Source organism: Heloderma suspectum, chromosome 5 (genome assembly GCF_057233095.1).
Source record: "Heloderma suspectum isolate Gila_16-S chromosome 5, 16-S_ref, whole genome shotgun sequence".
NCBI lineage: Eukaryota > Metazoa > Chordata > Lepidosauria > Squamata > Helodermatidae > Heloderma > Heloderma suspectum.
The window spans coordinates 176,771,687-176,796,139 of NC_139462.1; the positions used below are offsets into that span (position 1 = coordinate 176,771,687).

The 24,453-nt window shown below is 45.3% G+C and overlaps 1 protein-coding gene across 1 annotated transcript; it reads right to left on the minus strand.

Moving 5' to 3' along the window:
• Window positions 1–5,540: 5,540 nt before the first annotated feature.
• PRR15 (proline rich 15) lies at window positions 5,541–5,991 on the minus strand. The gene has a single exon (XM_084858445.1). The coding sequence runs from the start codon at window positions 5,989–5,991 to the stop codon at window positions 5,587–5,589; it is 405 nt and encodes a 134-aa protein (XP_084714571.1). The 3' UTR covers window positions 5,541–5,586.
• Between the last annotated feature and the right edge of the window lie 18,462 nt (window positions 5,992–24,453).

The window sequence follows — 24,453 nt, forward strand, 5'->3', positions numbered from 1 at the left end:
AAGTACTCAATGAAAGCAGAGTGAACTGGAGCTACAGTGGTTTATTTAGACAACAGGGAGGTGTTCTTTCTGGTAAAGGAACACAGTGAGATTGGTGTGTTTGCAGATGGCCAAGGGGAGTGAGTCATAGGAAGAAAAGAAAAGCATTCAGAAACAAAGTCTTATGCCTGCTTCACCAATATCTGCAGCAGCGTATACCATCAGTCAAACAGAAAGATCCTTCGTTGTTCACAGACTATGGCAGAGAGAAAAAATGGCTCCAGCAAAGAAAGAGAGCTGCAAAGCATGGGATTAAGGTGTAAGGCCACATTCCACCTGCTTCTTACTGCTGATTTTGTTCCACTCATTTCCTCCTGTTGCACTGCTTTGTGAGAAGACAAATTAAGGACTTAAATGCCAAATACTTTGCTCGCTGTTACTGACCATCCTAATTTGTTTGGAGCCTTACGCTACACTTTAATTCTAAACAGTAAGTTCTAGCTGTGTTTAAAATACACTAGACACTTGTTCAGAGCCAACCAATCTGAATATCCTGCTTTCAATATAGTGAAAAACTGGTTTCTTTTATTTATTAAATTTATTTATTAAATTTATTAATCGCCCATCTGACTGGTCACCCAGCCACTCTGGGCGATGTACAACCCACCATAAACAATTTAAAACAATAAAATTTTACCATAATTTTTTTTTAAAAAAAATACCCTAACCCACCCCAAATGCTGTTTGTTTGTTTTTTAAAAAAACAAACAAACAGCTGAACACAATTTAATTCATGGGCATTATGCCCTTACCTGTATTTGCATTTTAGACTAAGAATTCATCTGCAGTGGCGCTAGAAAAGCTAGATATAGCCATTAATTGTGGTTTGATTGCAAACTTACCATATCCCATAGCCTTTGCAGCAGTTCTATGCAGCAACTTGAGCCTCAGCTTAAGTCTAATTAAACTGTCTCTCTCTGAGCTCTTTCAGTAGAAGCAGTGACCGTTAGGCTTTCCATATATGTGTGGTTCTGTTTATTCTGTTTCTCTTTTAAGCTGGATATTTTCTAGGAACATTTCCTCTCAAGAGTTTTGTTTCTCTTTTCAAAGGGATGAGATTCAACAAGGAGCAGAAGTTCTCTCTTTTTCTTTTAATATAGAAAGGGAAGAAAGAAGACGGAGAGGATGGGAAAATTCATTATGACAGCATGATGTTCTCCTACAATATTGACAAAGAAGTAGCTAGCATTTGCACTGTATCAGAACATAAGAAAAGCCATGCTGAATTGGACCAATCTAGTCCAGCATTCTGTTTGCACAGTGGCCAGAATGCTGTATGGGAAGCCCACAAGTAGGACATGAGTGCAATAGCACCCTCCCACTTGTGTTCCCCAGTGACTAGTATAGAGAGGCATACTACCTCTGATACTGGAGGCAATGTGGAGCCATCATGACTAGTCGCTGCTGATGGGCTTATTTCCACTGATAGCCTTATCCTATTCAAAGTCCATCCAGATTAGATCAACAGTATATAAAAGATATCTGTATATAGTATGCAAGGAAGAATATCCCTGCCATTTTAAAATAACAAAATTAAAATTCTAAGAGAAAGGGGGCATCACAGCTGGTATTAAATGATGCTCTCCTTTTCATTCTCTGCTGCGTACAAAGGTTTTCCAAACCAGGAGGGCTGTGTTACATTTATTTCTCTGCAGTTTGCTTATCAAAATTAATTGAATTAGAGCCACAAAACATTAAAAACCCAAGGTGCTTTCATTAAGACTACAATAGTCCCATTAAGGTCAAAGCACAAGCTGCTGTTTTAAAGTACTTCTGGATTGCATAGTAAACTTAACTGGCAACGGAGTTACTTTGTTTCACTGTTAACTGTGTCCTGGTATGATTCTCTGGAAAAAAAAGTGAGAGACTGAGAAATGTGATACACTTAGAGTACACCCCCTATACTTAGGGCTATTGCACAAACTAGTCATTCGGCAAGGAGGAGGGGCTGGGAAGAACAGCTGTGCTTGTGTATTCTGCCTCCCTGTGTGTTGCAACTAATGGGACCAGCAGAGCATGTCAAGAATAGCACAACAGTTGCTGTGAGAAGCGCATTAGCAGCTGCCATCCTCCTCCAACCCCTTGGACATAGCCTAGTCATGCAGCAACCCCAATGAAGAGTTAAAACACCTCCTAGCAGGGTTTACATTTTCACCAGCTTCTCCACCTGGCTCTGGTCAGACCCACCATCCAGATGAAGCACAAGAAACCTGCATGGAAGGGCTGACCAAGTCAGCTGGGTAGTCTGCTAAGAGGCACAAGGGAGCCTGCCACTGCAGAGGAACCTTAGCCCAGAAGTAGAGCACAGGCTTTCCATGCAGAAGATCCCAGCTTTAATCCCTGACATCTGCAGTTAAAAAGAGCAGGGAACAGGTGACGGGGGAAAAAACCTCTGCCCGAGACCCTGGAGAACTTCTGACTATCAGGGCTAGATGAGGTGGGGGCTGATCTAGTATAAGGCAGCTTCCTATGGTTGTGAAGGACCTTCTGCCTAGTCTACCAGCTAGGGTACAACAGTGAAGGATTGTCTCCACCACTATATGCTGCTCTGGGGACCTGGATGTGGTTTCATGGGCTTTTTGCACCCTGCCTCCTACTACACACAGAGGCCATAGGTTGGATGGTGCCTTTGGGAAGAATTCCTTCATGCATGTAGTTGGAAGTATGCCTCACTGAAATCATGAGATGTAGGACTACGCTATATGCCAGGTGTAGTTGCTATCCCAACGTACCTCCATGTAATGCCAGAAAACATAAGAATAGATGTCATTGCCTCCATGATGGTGTGTCTGGGATGGAGACTTCCCAAGCAATAGCCCACCTATAACTGCTGTGTGGAACCCTTTGTATAGATGAACTTTTAGCAGCAGCCATATTACTACCATAACATAGGAAGTAGAAGTTACTTCCAGAAAAATCTTGAATATAGAGTGCCAGAATTTTAAAAGCAGATATCCAGTTAGTATTATGTGGATTGTAGCAAACATGTATCTTCACTCTTTGGTTGTTTGTCTGTAGAGTTACAAGTAGTTTAGAAGCAGCTGACCTTTAAAAAGTATAACCAGGATTTGTTTAGTCAGGCAATGTGGTGTAGTGGTTAGAGTACTAGACTGTGACTTGGGATATCCGAGTTCTAGTCCCCACTTGGTTATAAAGCTCACTGGGTGACTGAGAGTTACTGACTCTGTCTAATCTACTTCACAGGGTTGTTGTGAGGATAAAATGGAGAGGAGGAGGAGGAGGAGGAGGAGAAGGAGGAGAATGTAAGCCACCTTGTGTTCCTTGCAAGAGGAAAAAAAGTGGGATATAAATGTAATTAATATAAATAAATTATCTTTCCTCTTATGAATGTATAAATATTCAAACATACACTGCTTCTGTATGGGGGTGTGTTAGATGTATTTGATACCTTTAAATTGTGACTCATTTTGTATATAGCTGAACATTTTATTAATCTTTGCTTAACACTATAGCTCCTGTAAATACAAGGGCAAGTTCTGGTAGGACTTCTTATTCCAAAAATCAATCCTACGCTTTTAATTTCTAACACACCAAGCATATTTTTAACTTCTGTCACACTGAACAAGTTCCTCCTGAACTGACTTAGATATTAAGAGACTCATTTTAAGACATTAAAAAATTGTTTGTTTACACTAAGTACTACTGAGAAAACTGGTAACAACAAAGGGTTCTCCCTTGTTAAAATAGATATGAAATGACCCACATGAAAGTTAATAATAAAACCTTGGGGATGTTACCTACTCTACAAGTTTGCCAATATGACAGAGATAGTAAACTTCATTATCACCTGTTTGGGATTTTAAATTCAGCATTTTATCAAGGCAACTTCTAAAGAACTGCATCCGTGGCACCAGAAGGCATTTGACCACTTAGACCCACAGACCTATTTGCATTGCATTGAGCAGGCTATCCAACTCTGTTCTCCTTCAGCAGCTTCAGCTACCCAAAGGTATTTAGGTTGGGTCCCTTTTGTTCAGTTTCTTTAGAGTGGCTATCAGTTACTTGAGAACTATACTAGGAAATGTATCGTGTTCATCTCTCAACGAGAACTACAAATATTACTATCCTATTGCATCCCAGTTGAAGCAGCTGCTTCTAATTACCAGAAACAGAATAAATGTTATGTTTCCCTTTTCTGTTTCTTTGAATAAATTTGGGAGCAAGAAGTGCCATACTTCCCAGCTATAATCCTGCCTCCTTCCCTTTATAATCACTGAACAACAGAGAGATTCATTTACTGATGTTTCTGCCAACAGGAACATGATTGTTAGGAACTTGCAGGTGACAGTAGGTGGTTTTGGCCTTGAAATAAGATAAGACAGACAATTTCCAATTCCCCCTTCTCCACCCCCACCCCCCACCCCACGAAAGGAGACTATTAAAAGGATACTGTTAAAAGTAAAAGGTAGGGAACAGAGTTTACTTTTCTTGTTAAAAAGTTATTCCTTTAGGACTATGATAATTAGTTCTTTGTAGAAATTTACAACATGGCCTCTTTTTTGCTGCATCTGGGACTCCCAATAAAAACATGAAAATCTGGCTTCCAGTTTTAACAGAGTTGCAAATGCAAAAGGAAGGTTGGAATTCTGAATCCTCTTGCATGGAGGGCTGTCAGAAGGGCCAAGTGGGGTCATTATAGCAGTGATATAATGACTTCCTTGAAATCAGTGATACTTCCAGAGGGACTGCTCCTAGCACTACCAATCAAAAGGTATTGGGCAGCTACTCCATCTTTTTTGTGATAAGGAAAAAGGTGGAAACAGCAGTGGGAAAACACTACTAGTTACCTTTGCCAGCACCGAGGATCTCTCATTCCAACCTCCCTTCTGTAACTGCATGATACCTTCACGGAAACTGACGCAACTCCAACATGGAGTGTTATTTGGGCAATAGCAAGTTATTTTAACCTAACCGAGGCCATCAATAAGTGCAAAAAGTCTAACATCCAGGATTATCAAGAGCCAACAGTGTATGTATGTGCCTATGCCCGATTTGCGATATGTAGCACTAGAACGTGGGCTAGTTCGAGGACGTGCACTGGAATTCTTCTTCCCTTTTACTATTGTGACGTACGTCGTCGTCGTCGTCGTCACATGTACTAAGGGAACTAAACGTGCCCTGCAAAAGAAAGGGGAGGGAAATAATCCACAATGACAGTGCCACAGAGGATTTTGCCTTCTGTATGTACACTTTAACGTCATGGGACTCTGACGAGGGGGAAGAACCGGAGCCGACATCTGTATGCGCGGTGTCATTACACGCTCCTATTGCGATGTGCTCCCCTCCCGCTGGAAACGGGGCGGGGGAGGCGGCGACCAAGCTGCAGCCCTCCCTCCGCCACGCCTCCGGCGAGCGGAGCGGAGAGCTTGACAAACGCCGCTGGCTGGCTCCAAGGGCACCCTCCGCGCCACGGCTCCTCGCCAGCGCAGCAAACGCACTCGCCTCGCCTCGCCGGCAGCTGCAGCAGGGAGGCGGGCGGCTGCTCCTCCCGGCGCGCGACAGCCGACCGGGGCCGGAGAGGGCCGGTCACTGGCACGGCGTCTCCTCGCTGGGGTGCGCAGGGGCGGCGCTGCCGGCGGCGCCTGCGCCGCCTCCCTCGAAGAGCTTTTGAGGGCTCTCGGCGAGCAGCGTGGCGCGAACTTTCCGCTTCTCTTTGAAGCGGCCCGAGCGAGATATCTTGAGGTTCCGCCGGCTGCCGCTGCCCGCGGTGGGCTGCTGGCTGTCCCGCGAGTCCGAGGGGCTGGAAGGGGCGCAGAGCGGCTCCGGGGGCTCCGCCGGCTGCAGCGGTGGCCAGGCGGCCCCGGGCGCGGGCGCCAGCGCGTCTTTGGACTTCTTCCTGCTGGTCAGCGATTTCCACCAGGCGCCCGAGGAGCTGCCTTTGGCTCCGGGCCCGCCCGAAGGCGCGGCGGCAGCGCTGGCGCTCTCAGCCATCTTCCCCGGGCAGGAGGCGCCCGCGCTCTTCCCCGGCCGGGGGCCCCTCGCGCCAGGCAGTCAGGTCGGGCACCGCGGTAAAGGCAGGGTCAGCGTCCTGTAGGAGAGGAAAGAAAGGGACGTGGCTGAGTGAGCTGCAGGGCCTGCAGCCGCCCGCGGGTTAGGATCAGCAGAGGGGAGGGGGGTTTCAAGAAACTGCTGGGGATGCGCTCTTCGTCGGAGCACGGGGGAAACGAACACGAGGGTGCTTGGTTGTAAGCCTGTGCAGAGCTCCATCCCGTCATCATTCTTTCGCCTTGTGACTTGGAGGCGCGGATCCCCGGGCTTCTGCCCTGGCAATGCTTTTTTCGCCTCCACACATTCATCGGTTCACAAGTACGCGCCCAGTCTAGGAGCATATGCCAACCCTCATCCGAGTTAATTCAAGCCCTGCAGCTGGAAGTGAAGGCTTTGCGTTCGACTGGTTCAGGTGATCACTCAGCTGTTAAGACTTCTCCCTCGAATCCTTTTCTTATCGCGAAAGCAGCTTCCCAAGTACGCAGCGTCCCCAGATGTAAATAATGCAGTGCCAAGCAGTTCGCATGTCTGGCAGTGATCGCTTGTGCCCTCCAACCCCATACTGCAAGACTCTCAAAGAAAGAAAACAGGACAGGCAGCTTGATTCACAACCTGCTTTCTGCTCCTGAAGAAAGAATCCTGAAGAAATAAGCTTGGGAAAAATTATACCCTGCCTTATATACCTTAATTATACCTACTCTCTTGCCAATCCACAGAAGTAAAAAATAAGACCCTGTTTTGCATTGCTTGTGATGTTCTGGTGTCCTGCTCCGTGGGCCAAACAGGATGCCTACTGGGAGGGTGTCTGTTGCAAACTGATGATAGTTTCTAATGACATGAGAACAGCCATGCTGGATCAGACTGAAGGCCTAACTAGTACAGCATTTTGTTCACACAATAGCCTTGTGGGAAGCCCACAAGCATGTGGATATGAGTACAATAATATGTGAAATAATCTTTCAGAAACTGCCTCTGATACTAGAGGTAAAATACAGCCATCAGGATTAGTAGCAACTGATGGCCTTATCCTCCATGCATCCTCCAGGAGATTTGTCTCATCTCCTTTTAAAGCCATCCAGGTTGGTGGCTACCATTTGTGCTAGCGAATTCCATAGTTCAACTACATGCTGAGTGACAAAGTACTTCCTTTTATCTGTCCTGAATCATCCACCAATCAACTTTGTTGGATGACCCCAGGTTCTAGTATTATTTTCTCCATACTATACATACTTTTGTACACCTCTATTATGTATCCCTTTACTCACCATTTTTTCTAAGCTAACCAGTCCCAAACATTGTAACCTTTCCTCATAGGGGAATTGCTCCAGCCCCTTGGTCATTTTGGTTTCCCTTTTCTGCACCTCTTCCAGCTTTATAATATCATCTGAAATGCAGTGACCCAACTACACAGTATTCCAAATGTGGTTGCACCACAGATTTGTGCAAGGGCAATATGATAATTGCAGTTTTACTTTCTAATTATGCCCAATATGAAATTTGTCTTTTTACACTAGCTGCACAGTGGGTCCACATTTTGATTTAGCTATCCATGTCAACTTCTTGATAATGATCTCTGGAATCAGAGGTCCAGTGTCTACAGAGGGCTATATTTTGCATTAACAACTTGTCGGCATCTTCTTCTTGCTCCTTACTAATAGCATAATCTTATACATAGCTACTCAGAATTAGGTCCCACTCCCACAGGGCTTGCTCCCGGGTGAGAGGGTAGAGGACTACAGCCTAACTCACTCAGCATGCTCCTGATAACTGCTGCTCATAATGGTACAGACTTATCAGTGTCAATTGGTTTTGAACCCATCCATTCCTAAACACAACAGTAGAGAAACTATGTCAACTTTAATTCAGCTGGAGTGCTTTGGAGAGTTAAAACCTTTCTACACTGCATAGCTTCCCTTTGTACAAATGAAGTCATTAGCAATAGTTAAACCTTTCCAAGACTGGCTAAGCAACCAAGAATCCAGTTGCTTAGCACAGTTCATCAAAAGCTTCTTTGGTTGGGAGATTTAAGCACTGGGCTGTGGTATTTCCAGTACACTGGGTTTCTGATACAGCAGTAGCTTCTGGTAAGCCCAGCTGGAGCTGACCATTTGCAGCAAAGTTCAGCATCATCAGCTTGCACAGATTTGTGAAGTAGGATTAAAATGTTAACTTTTCAGGTGAATTTTGCTTTGGTATGCTGCCTATGACAAACAATGGAAACATGATTTGGTTTTAGGCCAAATAATCTCAAATTAAGCAAACAGGTCTGCAGTTCAGAGTAAGCGAACTCAGTGGGACCTACTTCCAAGTAGCCATACTTGGGGATAATCTGTAAACCAGTTAATGGCAAACATTTTTATGTGATCAGTAAATGTTGATAACAGTCAGATCTATAAATGCATTCCATATTCCAGTTTCAACATAGTCACATAACCAGATCTCTTCAAATATCAGTGTTTTATCTGAATTTGTATGATTGTTTCTTCCCTTCTCCATTCCTTTTGAGCAAGTGGCTCAAAGATAATTCATTTTTTGAGCTTTCTGCATTATGTATAAATGTGTTTCTTGAGGTATATATTGCCTCTGAACATGGAGGTTCCATTTAGCAGGAATGATGGGACCTAGAATCCAACATTATCTGGAGGGCCATAGGTTGCCCACCATTGCTGTATGTGGTCATAGATTTCTTAGGAGAATTAGAAGGAGGCAGTGACATGTTTTCCAGACCTATTCTGCAAACTTGACAACTCATTGGTTTTCTATTTTGTGCAGGCAGGACTTGAGCTGCTATGCAAGTGGTTCTTTTCATGAACCACTATTTCTGAAAAGGTGCACGCATGGTGTTTCTTTCAGTTGATAAGAAAATTGAACAGAGACCTTGTTCCTTTTTACAACAGAGCGTTCACAAAATCTTCAGATTTTGAACAACCCTTTCATATGACAGTTTATCATAATCATAAAGCAAGTATTATAACAGCTAGGCCAGGCATTTTAGAGAAAACATGTATGGCCTCTTCATCTCCAAGCCAGTACTGAAGACTGTAATACACATTCATTTCTGAAAGGTTTCTTGCTAGTTTGTTGAATGATAAACACTTATACTGACTGCAGTGGGGCAGTCGGTGCTAAATCCACAGCACCTAGCATTTCGTACAAATAGAATCATGAAACAGGATGCATGCAACACAGAGCCGAATTAGGTGGCATGCCTCCAACAGTAGGTAGAGTGGCAAACCAAAGTTTTTTGGAACTGCCTGGCATTTATGTAATAGCAGTGAAAGTTTTCCCAGGCCCCTTATAGGACTAGTTGGATGTTGAGGAAACAGCTCTTTGTTTCCCTTAGCAAATTATGCTTGTTGCAAGTCATAGCTAGAGGGCCCTTGTTGCACCCGTGCTATGCAGGGAAATAATTCAGGCAGGAGCAATAGAGGACACAGCAGAAGACTGTACTGTATAACTGAAACTATTTTAACTCAACCAGATAACCCTAGTTGTCAGCCTTTGCCACTTTGAAAAGTATAAATTAGAAAGTTTTCTAGCAGACTTCCAGTTGTCAAACTGCCCTATACATTACTCCTTTTTTCACCCTTCCAGATTTGTCCTTCACAGGTAACATACTCCAGAATTCCTGAGCCAAGCCTGTTGGATTTCTGCCTCCATCTTATGCAGCATCTTAAACATCCAGCAAGGGAGAGGGAAAGGTTAAGAGATGGGAATCCTTTATTTTGGACAACTCAAGGAAAGCAACAGTTCAGCGGGGGGCCTTAGAACAGTTTCCTTAAGGCCCAATCCTATGAATGTTTAAGACAGAAAAAAGTCCTGCAGCTCCCAGCATTCCCCAGCCAGTATGGCTGGCTGGGGCATGCTGGGAGTTGTAGGGCTTCTTTCTGTCTAAACATGTATAGGATTGTGCCCTTAGAAGCTGCTCCAATCAAGTTAAATAGGATTTAGTCCCTTATCAGTGCATAGGATTGCAGTCTCAGCCCCTTGCCTATGCGGGTCTGTTCAGAAGTGCCACCGAATTCATTGGGGCTTACTCTCACGTAACCGGCCTTAGGATTGCAGCAGTATGTTCCAAATCCCATGCCCACCGACTTGAAATTTCACCCCGCTGCACTCAACTGAAGCTGAAGTACTGAAGCTGAAGCTCAAATATTTTGGCCACCTAATGCGAAGAGAAAACTCTCTGGAAAGGACCCTGATGCTGGGAAAGACAGAAGGCAAAAGGAGAAGGGGGCGGCAGAGGATGAGATGGCTGGATGGCATCACCGATGCAATGAATATGAGCTTGAGCACGCTCCGGGAGAGAGCGCAGGACAGGAAGGCCTGGCGTGCTGTGGTCCATGGGGTCACGAAGAGTCGGACACGACTGAACAACAAGCACTCAACGGGGCTTGCTTCCGAACAAACGCGTATACAGGGTCGCGCTGCCCGCCCGCAAATCCTCAGTGACTCCGCCGCAGCCGTCCGGAAGTCCCATTGTAACCTGCAGGGCTATTCAAGGGTAAGGAGGGGAAGCCCAGATCGGTTCCCGCCCACGCAGCATCATTCGCTGACAGTTTATGCGAGAGCCCCCCCTCCCCCGCCCGTGCCTGACTACGGATTAAGGGCCCCCGCCCCGCCCCGCCCCGCCCCCGGCTGCACCGTTCATCGCCCCCACCGCGCCCCCTTCCAGCTTCTGAGGCACTTGCGCTGGCGCGGGGGTGGCGTCGGGTGGCGGCTGCGGGGCCAGAGCGCGCGCGCGCGCAGCAGCAGCAGCTCGCGACAGGTGGCCGCGGTGCGCCAGACTCGCGCCCCCCCCCCCCGCGTTTCCCGCCGGGAGAGCGAGCCCGGGCAGGGAGCGCGCGAGGCGGAGGGCGCCTCCCGGGCACCTGTCGGAGCTGCCCGCCGGGCGAGCAAGAAAGGAAAGGGCGCCGAGCCGCCCGCTCGCTCCCTCTCACCTGTTCGCCTCGGGACCTCGCTTCTCTCTCCCCCAGGCAGCACGCTGCAGCTCCCCCGAAGCCGGGCGAAGTGGAGGGAGCCCTCAGCCCATCCTCTCTGCGGCCCCGCGCTGGGAGGGTAGTTACCTGGGCTTTCTCGGAGGAACTGCCCGCTGCTGCCTCAGCAACAGGCTGCCTCAGAGGACGGCGAGCCAGGCGCTCGGCCTTCTTCAGGCGCCCGCCCGCTCCGGGCTGGAGCGCCAACTTTCTCGCAGGTGAACCGTTTCGGGGCCACCCTAAAAGAAGCCGGCTGACTATTAGCCGACTCTAGGGACGACTGCCGGCAGCTGGAGAGAGGGAGACCGCACTGTGAGGAAAGCACTTTCTATCCTTGCCCCACCCCCCCTTTTTTTTCTTTTTAAATGTGACGTGCGCTCTGACCCGCCCGACTCACTTTCTTCAGAGGTCTGAACTGTGCAGTGCACCTAGTGTCGAGACAAGGAAGCAGGTGTAGGTGAGCTCCTGAGAGGGAGACCCCGCCCCTTCTTCTCCTTCATAAATGCACTTGGGGCTTACAGAGGGGCCGCTTGGCCAAGGTCGGGCTATAAGTGGAAGGAGCGGCAGTATCCATCAATCGACAGTCGGGGGAGCCACAGACGGAAGGGCGCAACTTTGCTTCAGGTCGGGTCGGATGCTGGGCGGTGAGGTACGCGGCTTGGCCCTCTTCCGTATTGCTGCGCTGGTTGCCTTCTAAACCTGTCATGAGTCCTCCCCTCCTCAAGCCGTCTTGCTGCCCATGTGACCGTTCTGCCTGGAATGAGAATGAAGGGGCACCAGGCACAACAGCGCTCTACGGCGATATAAAGCCTGGCTTGTTTCGTGGTGTACTTCTTTCAGTTTTTCATCATGTTTGTCTGCGCTTTAGACCACATTCTGAAGATGACATATTCTGAGATAGTCCAAGGATGAGCTGTGGGGTTGTTGCCTGGGTTGTGGTATGCTGATCTGGTGCATCTGATCCCCATAACCAACAAATGGCAACTAGGTATCAGCCCCGTACAGTAAGGTCTATATAGAGGAATGTTGCACAAAACTCTGAATAACATAGTATGCCCGTTCTGTGGGCAGCTCTGCTTGCCCTTGTACTTTTGGAACCAGCAAGTTCCTATTCAGATATGTTCAAAGGATGAACACTTGACTTAGAGCCTTTCTACATGAGGCATTTATTTTTATTTATTTATTATTGCATTTATATCCCGCCTTTTTTCCTCTTGCGAGGAACCCAAGGCGGCTTACGTTATCCTCCTCCTCTCCATTTTATCCTCACAACAACAACCCTGTGAGGTGGGTTGGGCTGAGAGTCTGTGATGGGCCCAAAGTCACCCAGTGAGCTTCCATGGCCGAATGGGGACTAGAACCCGGATCTCCCAGCTCCCAGTCCACCACTCTTGCCACTTTATTGTGCACTCATGATTCCTCACTCATGGTAGTTTGTGGGTGCTTTACACGTTCATCCTCCGGGCCCTCTCCTGTTGTTTGCAACCATTATAGGGTTGTTGTTTTTTCCCTAATCAGGAAAAGGTTCATTTTTGCTAATGAGGAAAGGGCTCTTCTACGTGGGCCTTTTAACCTGTCACTTTACTGAGGCATCTGGATTCTTCTTAATCCCATAAAGAATCCAGAAGAAGAAGCCTTGGTAAAGTGGTAGGTTAAAAGATTGGCTCCTTTACACATGTTTCTTTCTGGGGGGTTTCTTTTTCTGCCTTTCTATATGTTCCATTACATAACCACTAGGTGGTACTGTTGGTATAGCAGAATTGTACAAATACACCAGGATTTCATGTCATCATTCATAGAAATACCAGGCATTCTCATTAGAAAAAACACACACGCTATAATTATTGCAAGCAACAGGAGAGGCCCTGGAGGATGACGATGTGGAGTAAAGCACCTGGAAACTACCATGAGTGAGGAATCACGAGCGCACAATAAGTGTCTTGTAGAAAGGCTCGAAGTCTGGCATTTCTGTGGGTGGAAGCATAAAACCCTTGTGTATTTGTGGAATTCTCCTATACCAACAGTGCCACCTAATGGTTGTGTAACTGAACATATAGAAAGGCAGACAAAAAAAAAAAAAACCCACCCAGAAAAAAACACATGTAAAGGAGCAAATCTTAATCCCACAAAGAATCTGGAAGCAGAAGCCTTGGTAAAGGTGCAGGATAAAAGCCTCATGTAGAAATACCCATAAGTGCACCATAAAGACTGTAATCTTCCAACTTGGCTTGGATTTATTATCACACTTTTATCCCGTTTCATCTAAGGTGCTTAGCGGTGTAGTGGTTAGAGTGTGTTGGATGAGGGCTGAAGAGACCCAGGTCCAATTCCCCTCAGACATGAAGCTCATTGGGTCACCTTGGGGCCAGTCAGAACTCTCAGTGTAACTTACTTCACAAGGTGGTTGTGAGGATAAAATGGGGGAAGAGGTTTGTGTATGCTGCCTTGAGCTCCTGAGGGGAAAAGTGGAGTATAAATGTAATAAAGGGGTTTTCTCACTTTATCCTTACAACAACCCTGTGGAGTAGGTTGTGCTGGAAGATCATGGTCACAACAAGATCATCTAATGAACCATAGATGAGAGGGAACTTGAACCTAGCTGTCTTTATAATCGCTCCACCTCTTAATTGCATTGTCTGTGATTATTATGCTATTAGAGTAGGACCCCAGATGTAATGTGTAGTTACCATTCTATCCAATTCTGATTATTTGAGTTTATTTATTTATTTATTCATTCATTACATTTATACTCTACCTTTCTTCTACTGTGTAGCTCAAGGTGGCTACACGTGGTTCCCAGGTGGTCTCCCCTCCAAGCACTGACCAGACCCAGACCTGCTTAGTTTCAGCAAGGTAGATGCCTCATGTGTCTTCAGACTATGACCTGGGAGTTGGTGGACTTGTCCAAAATAAGGAGCATAATTACTGAATTCTTTCATATTGTGGTCGATATTAGGTGAGGATTGCTAGTACTGGACCAGGAAGAACATGTGCCTATCTCTGTCTGTCTGTCTGTCTCTCTCTGTAGATTTACATCAACTTGCATTAATGTCTATTTTATAGTATACATTTATTGCCCATGTTCATTTATTTAAATTGCCTCAAAGAAGCAGTGTTGTCCAATAGACATAATGTTTGCCTTAGATTCAGGAGATTTGGGTTAACTATGTTCTTACTGGGTAGCTTTGGGCAAGTTGCTATCTCTCAACCACAGTCCCATCTATAACATTAGACTAGAGTGTCATTAACTTACCTCACAAGATTTTTGTGGGGATAATTAACATTAAAGATGGGAAATCACTTTGCACATCAACATGTTTTATGTTATCGGTGATTGTAAATTACAAGTAGATTAGTTTCTGAGACTCCTATAGTGAAAAAAACAGACCTGTCATTGAGAAGTCATCGCTTGTCTAAGTACTATAGCATCCTCTCCCTCTCTCCCCCAAAACATTTTGCGAGTTTTCTCTCCCCCACCTTGCCACACCAACCCTCTGGAATTTAAGCAGGGCCAGCCTGGGCAAGGAACACCTTTGGTGCCCCCCACCCCCAGTCAGTTTGCAGTGTTGCCAAGTTGTGCAGAACTGCAAACCTAGCAAAGTAAAGCTGTATTGTGCTGATTTTTATCAAGAACAAATCAGATCAAACTCTAAAAAGAAACATATTTAAAGCTAATTGATGGCAGTCCATTTTCATAGCACTGAAAACAAGCTGTAGAATTGGGGGTGGGGTTAAAGTCAAATACTGTTTTTGTTTTGTTTTCCTAGCTCATTGTGGGCAGTATACAATGAACACAAAGCCACTGTGCTTAGCTTGGTGCTCCCTTCAGTTCAGCACTCAAGGCAAATGTCCAGCTCACCCACCCCTACTGCTGGACCTGAATTTAATAACTTAGTCCACAGAAAAATAAGAATACTTGAAATTCTAAAAAGTCTTTTTATGGATGGGACCTTGCTATTATATACTAGTAACCAGGGGCATTGCTAGGTTCTTAAAAGATCCGGGGCACAGGCCCATAACACAAATTTGCGCATCCGAGCCTAAGAGCACCTCATATATGTGTGTGTGTGTGTGTGTGTGTGTGTGTGCGTGCGTGCATGTGGTGTGCATGTGGTGTGCATGTGGTGTGCTTGCATGTGTGTATAGATTACATACATACATAAAAGTGTGCACTGACTCCCCACTCCGCTTCAACTTGGACCCCAATTCAGCATTTTGGAAAACCCGCTTCTGCTCAGGCCAATTTGTAATTGGACCATTTCAGCTCAGCACCAAACCTGTCAAGGTTTGGAAAAACATGACTTTATGCTTTGGGAAAAAAAAAAATTAAATGTAACTTTTTCTCTTGGTCAGAACTGGATGATCATTTCAGGCATTGTAGCACCCTAGAAGGGGATTACACAGCTGCCACATGTCAGAAAAATAGGTGCAGGGTTTATATGTTGATTTTCTTTTAAAGGGAACTGACAATAACATTTTTATTACTTGGAAGAATTAAAATGGATAAATGGATAAACATTTCAGGATTCATTGCTCCATCAGAGGAGATCATGTCTCCAAATTTCAGAATGATAGCCGCAAGGGTTTTTGTGCAAGGTGGCCTTGACATTTTGAGGTCTCCAAAAGAGGAGATACTTCTCACCTTATTTTCCTTGTGGACCATTGTTCTGAAAATTACAGACAGCCTATAGTTGTCCCTAAGTAAGGAACCAGCAAAGTTTCAGAAGGATAGGTGCAGCAGTTCATGTAGAAGGGGATTTCTCCAATTTGGGGGAGGGAGTGATTTGCTTTCCCTTCACCCCTTCCCCAATAGTTTTTTGTGTAAATTCATATGAAAATGCACAGGTCATTAGAGGTGTCTCCCAGGCAAGAAACCTGCAAAGTTTCTGAAGGATATACATGCCTGCAATTTAGAATGACTAGAATTTATTTACATTTCACCAATACTCGCAGCAGTGGAACATGGGTGGGAAGGTGCTATTGCACTCATGTCCTACTTGTGGGTTTCCTATGGACATCTGGTTGGCTACTGTGTGAGCAGAATGCTGGACTAGATGGACCCTGGTCTGATGCAGCATGGCTGTTCTTATGTTCTTAAATATAGAGTGCCTCTGAACATATGCAGAATGCTTTTCTTTCACCACTGAGCACTTACATTCTCCCCCTACCAATTCTATTCCCCTCTATGCAACCATCCCCCTTCATCCTACCATCTTCAAGCAACTCTTCATAAAGAAAGATGCCTTGTTTTGTGCAACTCTCCTCTACCTCTTTGTTATGCACAAGCTTTCATTGTATCTTCCTCCCCATAACTTCATTTGTGCCAAGACTTCACCAGGATTTAGCCAACAAATCTGTTTTCAAAACTAGGGCTCATTTATGGAGAAACTCTGAGTATGTACTAAGTGCCTTTCCCTCATCACTGAAGCTAGAGTTCATGCAAAATGAAAAAAACACAAATGACAAAACTTGCATAGGACTGAGCTGCAAGGGTAGTCAGTTCATTAGATGGCATTGGGTAGGCACTGTATTAAGTCTGCAGTACCATCCTCACATAACTCAGGACTTATTTCTGAGTAAACATGCAGAACATCAAGGTGTGCAAACCTCCCTGCAAAAGTAACTTGTGCTGGAATCCTATGCACACTTTCCTGAAGGTAAGCCTCATTAAACATAATGGGGCTTCTGAGTAGGCATACATAGGATTGTATAAATGAGCAGTTGTAGCAGCCATATCGAGGGTCAGACTAAGTAGCCTCATGCAGTCTCATGCTTCATGTTCTTGCTGAGCTCTTTCTCCCTTGAATATATTGTTGTAAGCTGATGAGACACAGGAATTCCTTATCTTGTCAAAGGTCATACAATTGTATATCTTGTTCTCTGCTGTTCTGTTCTCTGCTTATCAACAAATCTGTTTTCAAAACTAGGGCTCATTTATGGAGAAACTCTGAGTATGTACTAAGTGCCTTTCCCTCATCACTGAAGCTAGAGTTCATGCAAAATGAAAAAAACACAAATGACAAAACTTGCATAGGACTGAGCTGCAAGGGTAGTCAGTTCATTAGATGGCATTGGGTAGGCACTGTATTAAGTCTGCAGTACCATCCTCACATAACTCAGGACTTATTTCTGAGTAAACATGCAGAACATCAAGGTGTGCAAACCTCCCTGCAAAAGTAACTTGTGCTGGAATCCTATGCACACTTTCCTGAAGGTAAGCCTCATTAAACATAATGGGGCTTCTGAGTAGGCATACATAGGATTGTATAAATGAGCAGTTGTAGCAGCCATATCGAGGGTCAGACTAAGTAGCCTCATGCAGTCTCATGCTTCATGTTCTTGCTGAGCTCTTTCTCCCTGGAGAAGAAATGTTGAGGACTGCAACCCCATATGGGAGGGAAAGGAGGAGCCGTTTCCTATGTGTCACAATATCTATAAAAACAATGTGCTAATGTAAATCGGGGCTTCTGGCTCTTTGGAAATGATTCCTGCCTTAAGCCCGCGCGTTAAATACAGAAACTCTTTTTCCTTCACTCCGTGGTCTCTCGGACTCTGAGTTCTGCAACATAAATGGTGCCGTGACTCGGATCTGGCAGGCTCTGAGACAGAGAGGTGGCAGTTGCCTGCTCTTAATCGCCACACCGGGAGGGAGAGCTCGGCGCATGCCTCCCTTTCTTGGCGCCACCGACCTTTTTGTCGGGTAAACGGGAGAGGGCCTGCGCCGGGATCACCCAAATGGCAGCGAGTAGCAAGAGAACCTTGGGAAGCGGAGGAAGGAACTTGAGCCCTGCCTGTATCGCACCTGCAATTGAGTTAAAACCCACATTAGAAGCCTTCAGGAGAAAGGGAAGTATATGGAGTAAAAGAGGGCCCCGCCTTTAGGGAGAAAGGCCACTGGGCAGAAAAAAAGAGGGCCCCACCTTATGAAGAAGGTCAGTGTTGGTATATGTATACAAAAAGAACCTACTCCTTGCGGGTAGATGGGGGGCCTGATCACACCCCCGAGCGGGCGCCAGTAGTCAGCACGGCCAGTAATCAGCAGGAAGCTGAGGAAGCTGGGGAAGCCGCTTTCCGCTGTAGTGAAAAGTGGGAAAAGTGGGTGGAAGGGACATATGAATGAAGTGATGAAATTGATGCTTGTGTGAGTGGCTACTGCAGTTTCTGACGCATACCGTTGACCGTCCGGGTGCCCAGGCCAGTAGCGAAGTGCGTGGTGTGTAAAATCCTCTTGTGTCGGCCAGTGAGACCCCTTACTCACTGACCAATTCCCATTCCCTAATTGTGTCTGTCCTCAATTTAGGAGAGAGGCTATGGGTGGTGGGGGAAGCAAACCTTGCACCCCCTTGAGATGTATGTTAAAAAAAAAAAAAGGAAAAAGGTTTTTTAAAAAAAAAAGATTCAGAATAGAGAGAGAAAACAGCAAAAAGCTCAAGGTCGAGCTGAGAGAAAAAAAAGAACAAGATCTGAGGCTGTTAATTAGAGAAATGTTGTTGCAGGACAGCCTGGCTTTTAACAAAGCGTGGGAGCGTGAGAGTGTAAGGCCAAAGAAGTAGCCTAGCACGGCGAGAAGGGGGGCAGGAAAATTGCCCACAACGTTCTGAGTTGTGCAACATCATCAGCTTGCCTAATTGAGATGAAATCCCTAAGAAATGGAAAGTGAAAATGAAGACCCAGAAGTTGAAGGTGCAAAATGGAGAATAAAGGTGAAGAATCAGCCCCCAGAGCACAAGCTAGACCCCTCTTCGAGTGGAAAGTGTGTCATAGGACGGTCCCAAGGCAGAATGAAGCGGAGAGACCACGTTGAAGATCTCTGTCAAGGTAACCGTGTTTAGCTTTGAACTGTGTTAGAATTGCATAGAGCCTGTAGCTACTGACCATCAGCTATATGATTTCTGAAGAGCGTAACCGTTAAGCTTTTGCCGTGGGATTCCCTGCAATGAAGAAATCTCACTGATTTAAGTGTCCAGTGTTACACTGCCTGAGTGTGTGTGCTGAAGAGACTGAGAAACCAGACAGCATGTTCCTGGCCAAGCCAAAATCACGCTACTACCATGCTCCTGGAAGCTGCAATAAACTGTGTAAGCTGGGAGACCCAACCTGATTGAGAAGAAAAAAAGATATTGGAGTAACTGTCTTGAAAAACAGTGAGATCTGTGTAGCTGGCTGGCTGACGCTGTCAGTGATGTTACAACTTTAAATTAAGACTGTTTTCCTGTTTGAGACCCCAGCGAACAAAGCTGACCTGAGTTATTTGTTGCCCGTGTCCTGTTTTAAGCTTGGGATTTACAAATACAAACAAACTGAGAAGCTTGCCTTTGAAGTCCTGCAAATCACCCCACCACCTCCCCAAAGAAGATTAATGGCTGCCTAAAAATGCAAGTATAAAGCGATGCCCATCACCCCCCAGCGTCCTAAGTTTCGGCACTTTGCTTTCGTGTACCAGGTTAAAAGAAAAAAAAAAAGAGTAAGTTTTTAAAATGTCTGTGAGAACCTGACAGAAGTAGAATAAAATTTACAGAGGAGTTGCCCAGGTTGAAGCATCACGGCTAGAGAGCTGAGCTGTGCCGCTCTGTTTAGACAGAGGCCTTGCTAAAAAGTTAAAGGCCCTTGTCTGTCAGAAGGGGTGTAGGGCCACATTTCCCCGTTTTAAACTGATGCAAAAGTGGGGAGCCTTTGCTGGAAACATCTCATCTTCATTGCCCAGAGCCTTCTCTGTTTGCTCCATCATCATCTGTGCTTTTTAGAGACACTCTGCACATGGACTAAAATTTTAAATTGTCAAAGACTTGCCATGGACAGTGCTGTGAAGCTTTTGATAAACTTGAACTCTCATTGCTGTAGACCGTGTGTCTGTGTTTGTAGTTAGCTCAGTGTACAACAGGCTAAGTTTGATCTATGACTTTTAGATTTCCTTCTGCCAGAACTCATGCAGCATAGAGTTGCCGATGCAGAAATGGTGACCTAGAACTCTTTGCGTGTGTGAGTATGCCCATCCCTTGATTTTGATGAGCCCTGAGCTTTCAGCCAGAAGAGCCGTATAATTGCTGGATCTGCTCCATCATGCCTTACCATGCAAAAAGTGTTTTCCATTCATTGTGTTAAATTGCAGAAAAAGTTTGTTGTGTATATTTTATGATTTCTTAGATATCATAAAATATATGTGATATTTGCAGATTAGTGTTAGTTGCAACTCCAAATGATACTGAGTGTGGTTCCCAATGGATGACAAAAAGAAAAGACAAAAGGCAAGTCAAGAAAGACAGAGGCAAGTCGAAAAGAGGGAATAGAGAAAGTAGCAGACAGATAGAGAAGGGGAAAAAAATAAGAAAGAAGAGGCAAGAAGCAAAGAAAAAGAACATTTATAAAGAAGAAGCGTGGCCATAGTTGCCCCCAGGGTGAATTAAAAGCAGCTGATTGTGCCTGGAGCTTATTACCTGGGATAAAGTAGCCACAATAATGTAATAGTTCTTTAAAATGAAAAAAATGCAACTAGAAGGAGAAGAAGAGCCTATCCCAAATGTGTGTCATTGGGACTAGTGTAAGGCAGAAAGGTTTAAGTAAGTGAGTTTAACTTGAAAAAGACAAATAAAGAGACAAAGCTGGTGCATAGAGCAGAAAGCTTTATGTAAAAAGTTTGAAACATGATCTGCAATACAGGCAGATCAGCAAGAAAAAGAAAGCAAAAGAAAGAGAGAGAGATTTGTCTTCCCATACTAATGAATAAAAGTGTTATCAAGCACTTTGCTGGGAAGCGAAGTTGTTTACAAGAAGCTGTGCCTGATAGGGGTGCACGAAAGTCACTTACCTGGTCTCGCAGCTTGCTTCGCGGTGGGGGGGAGGCGCTTCGCTGCTCCCCCCGAAGTTCAGGCCGGGGGGGGGGAGGCTTCCCTCCTCGCCCGGCCGAAATTCAGGCCGGGGGGGAGGCTTCCCGCCTCGCCCGGCCGAAATTCAGGCCGGGGAGAAGCGCCCTGTCTCCCCGGCTGCGAACTTCAAAAGAAAAAAAAAGGAAAAAAACACCCCTGTGATAGGCTACGTAACGATTAACGTAGCCTATCACGGCTAGATCTGCAAAGTCAGCCGTGATAGGCTACGTTAATCGTCACGTAGCCTATCACGGCTGACTTTGCAAATCTAGCCATGATAGGCTATGTTAATTGTTACGTAGCCTATCACAGGGGCGTTTTTTTTTTTACTTTGCTTGTAATGGCGGCGGCGGCAGCCGGTCAAAAGACCGGCTGCAGCCCCCGCCCCTGACGAAGACCCGAAGAACTGCCGCCGGGACCCGCCGCCGGGAGGGACATTCGTGAAATGCAAGTCCCATCCCGGCGGGGGGGCGGAGAAGTTCTCCCCGAACAACCTTCGGAGGACCGAATGCGTTGGTGCTCAGCCCCCCGAAGTTTCGGGGAGAAATTCTCCCCCATCCCTAGTGCCTGAGAACCAAACACTTCTAGCCTATGCTAAAAATGCTTGCTAGTGTTGTGCTGCCTCATGGGTAACATGTATGGTATAAAACCCATTTAGCCCAATAGCTCGTGGTTCAGAGAAGCTGTCTGATCCAACCATTAGGTACGCCTGTGTGCTGTAAGTTACCCAATAAAGTCTCCTTGTAAGTAAACCCCCTCCCTGCTGAAATCCCAAAACACAAGCGGGGCTAGAGCACCTCACCCAGTATCAAACCCTGCTATTAAAAGCCGTAAAGACAGGTATGAAGAAGTCAGTTAATATGACCAAAGTGTCTAAAGTGCTGCAAGGTGCCACCGAGGCCCCAGAACGTACTTAAAGCGTCTTTTAAATGCCTATCGCCAGTATACCCCCCTCGACCCAGAGGCCCAAGAAGACGTAGAAGAAATAGAAGAAGACCCGGCAGAGGCAGAAGATTCTTAAGAAAGAACCAGTGTGCCCAGTATAAACAAGATGGACATTGGTGGCATGAATGCCCAAATAAAATAAATCAAATACACAAAAGAGAAAACCAAAGGAGCCAGAACGGGCGAGAAAAAAGACAGCTTAAGAGGGGCCGTGACATTGACTGTGAGGAGCCGTGACATTGACTTCATGATTGACACTGGAGTGGCATCAAGAGCAAGCAAACGTTAGCCTTAAACAAGAAGTCCAAACACTGAGCAAAGTTCTTCAAGCCCAGCGTTGCTTTGTCTTAGAAAATAAGCCATTCCCATCACAGAAGTTCATCCTTTCCAACCAAGAGTTAAAGTATGAGTTAAAGAGGGAAAAATAACCCTTTGACTCCCAGATGGAGAGGACTGAAAATTGTTATACCTTCCACCCCCACAACTGTGAAAGCAGCTGGAGTTAAACCCTGGATTGGACACGAGTCAAGAGAGCGAGAGAGGGGGAGTAGACTATAAACAAAAATTCTTTGAAAGTATTTCTTTCCTTTTCAAAAATCTTTTAAAAATCATTCTGAAAAAGCAGTAAGAAGACTCAGGCTAGACCTTACTGTGGGCACCCCAGGAGACTGTCCATCCTGCGTATGGTCAGACCTGCAACTGGAGAGAATTGAAGAAGGGGACTAGACCCTACTGCAGCTTGCCAGGTGAATAGCTGCCCAGCGTACGGTCAGATCCCAAAGAAGATCAAACATGCGTGTTGTAGTGTTAGTAGTGTTGCATTGTGTTTCCTTAATAAGGTGTGAAAAAGGGGGGTCTGCCCCTAGAAGGGAAAGTATGTCCCAGCAATTCACTGATAATTACTGGCTTCACCTAGCTAACATCACTAGTGTAAAGCATTTTTGTTTGCCAAGAGATATACCTGCAAACAGGTTTTTTTATCTTTTTCTCCCCCATCATTTAATTTGACTAATAATAGTAAAGCTGTAGATGTTCAAATCAATAATCTGCATGCATAATATAGTAGCTAACATAACAATGGGACAAAATAATTAGCTAAATTGGTTAACCCCTTGGCTTCCAGATCTTAGCTGGCTTAAGGCATTGTTCATCCTAATTCTACCAGTGTTGTTCATAGAGATACTGTTATGCCTTTGCATTCCTTGTCTTATGCGCTGTTTAACCAATCTGTTTTATGTCTCGGCTAGTAAAACTGCCGCCCGCTATGCTCTAATAGCTCAACAAGATATTAAGTAAGAGGGTTGCTATAAGAGTCCTGTGTTATGCTTCACAAACCAGAATGTCTATTTGTGTAATGAAATGCTATAATTGTAATGAAATTATGCATTTAAGGGGGGAATGTAGCAGCCATATCGAGGGTCAGACTAAGTAGCCTCATGCAGTCTCATGCTTCATGTTCTTGCTGAGCTCTTTCTCCCTTGAATATATTGTTGTAAGCTGATGAGACACAGGAATTCCTTATCTTGTCAAAGGTCATACAATTGTATATCTTGTTCTCTGCTGTTCTCTTCTGTTCTCTGCTTATCACGGCTACCCTATAACCCAGTTCTTGTATTATAAACAATGGTGCTAGGAGAAGAAATGTTGAGGACTGCAACCCCATATGGGAGGGAAAGGAGGAGCCGTTTCCTATGTGTCACAATATCTTTAAAAACAATGTGCTAATGTAAATCGGGGCTTCTGGCTCTTTGGAAATGATTCCCGCCTTAAGCCCGCGCATTAAATAAAGAAACTCTTTTTCCTTCACTCCGTGGTCTCTCTGACTCTGAGTTCTGCAACACAGTATTTATCTCCCCTCCACTTAAAAAGCAAACCAAAAATGCCTATTTTTATTAAAGCTTTCTGTTCATAGGAACACAGGAAGCTGCCTTATACTGAGTCAGGCCGTGGGCCCATCTAGCGCAGAATTGTTGACACTGACTGGCAGCAGCAGCTCTCCGAGTTTCAAGCAGGATTCTTTCCTAGCCCTACCTGGAGATGCTGGGGATTGAACTTGGGACCTTCTGCAAGCCAAGCATGTGCTCTACCACTGAGCTACAGCCCTTCCTATTGCTGGATAATGGCAACTGACAAAACAGCCCCAGATTTGTTTCTCTGTAACCATGTGAACCCACTTTTTTCAAAGACTTGAATAAGAAGGAGAAAAACCAACCTTCTTGTCTGTTTGTATAAAGTCAAATACAGTTCAGAGCTTCTCTTGCCCACTGAAGAGAATTCTCTTTGCTCTGGGTGGAATAAAGAAGAGAAGGAAATAACAGGATAGGGGAGGGAAGAAGAAAAGAAGAATGGTGATTGGAAATGCAGGGTGGAGGGTAGAGAGAATTCCCTAAGCCAAGTGGCTTCTTTCAGGGAGGTAGTACTTCAGAGGAATTTAGGAGGCTGTGGAGGTTTTGTAAGGATTACACATTCTTCAATTAACTTTATGAGGTGAGGTGGCTGAGGGCTTTTTCTAGCTTTTTTTAAACTGTAGAACCTGTTTAAAAGCCTTAGCAGTTCCTCAATCATGATGCCACATAGTCCTAAGCTCCCTTTTGAAATAATTTGAGTCCTACAGCTATTTT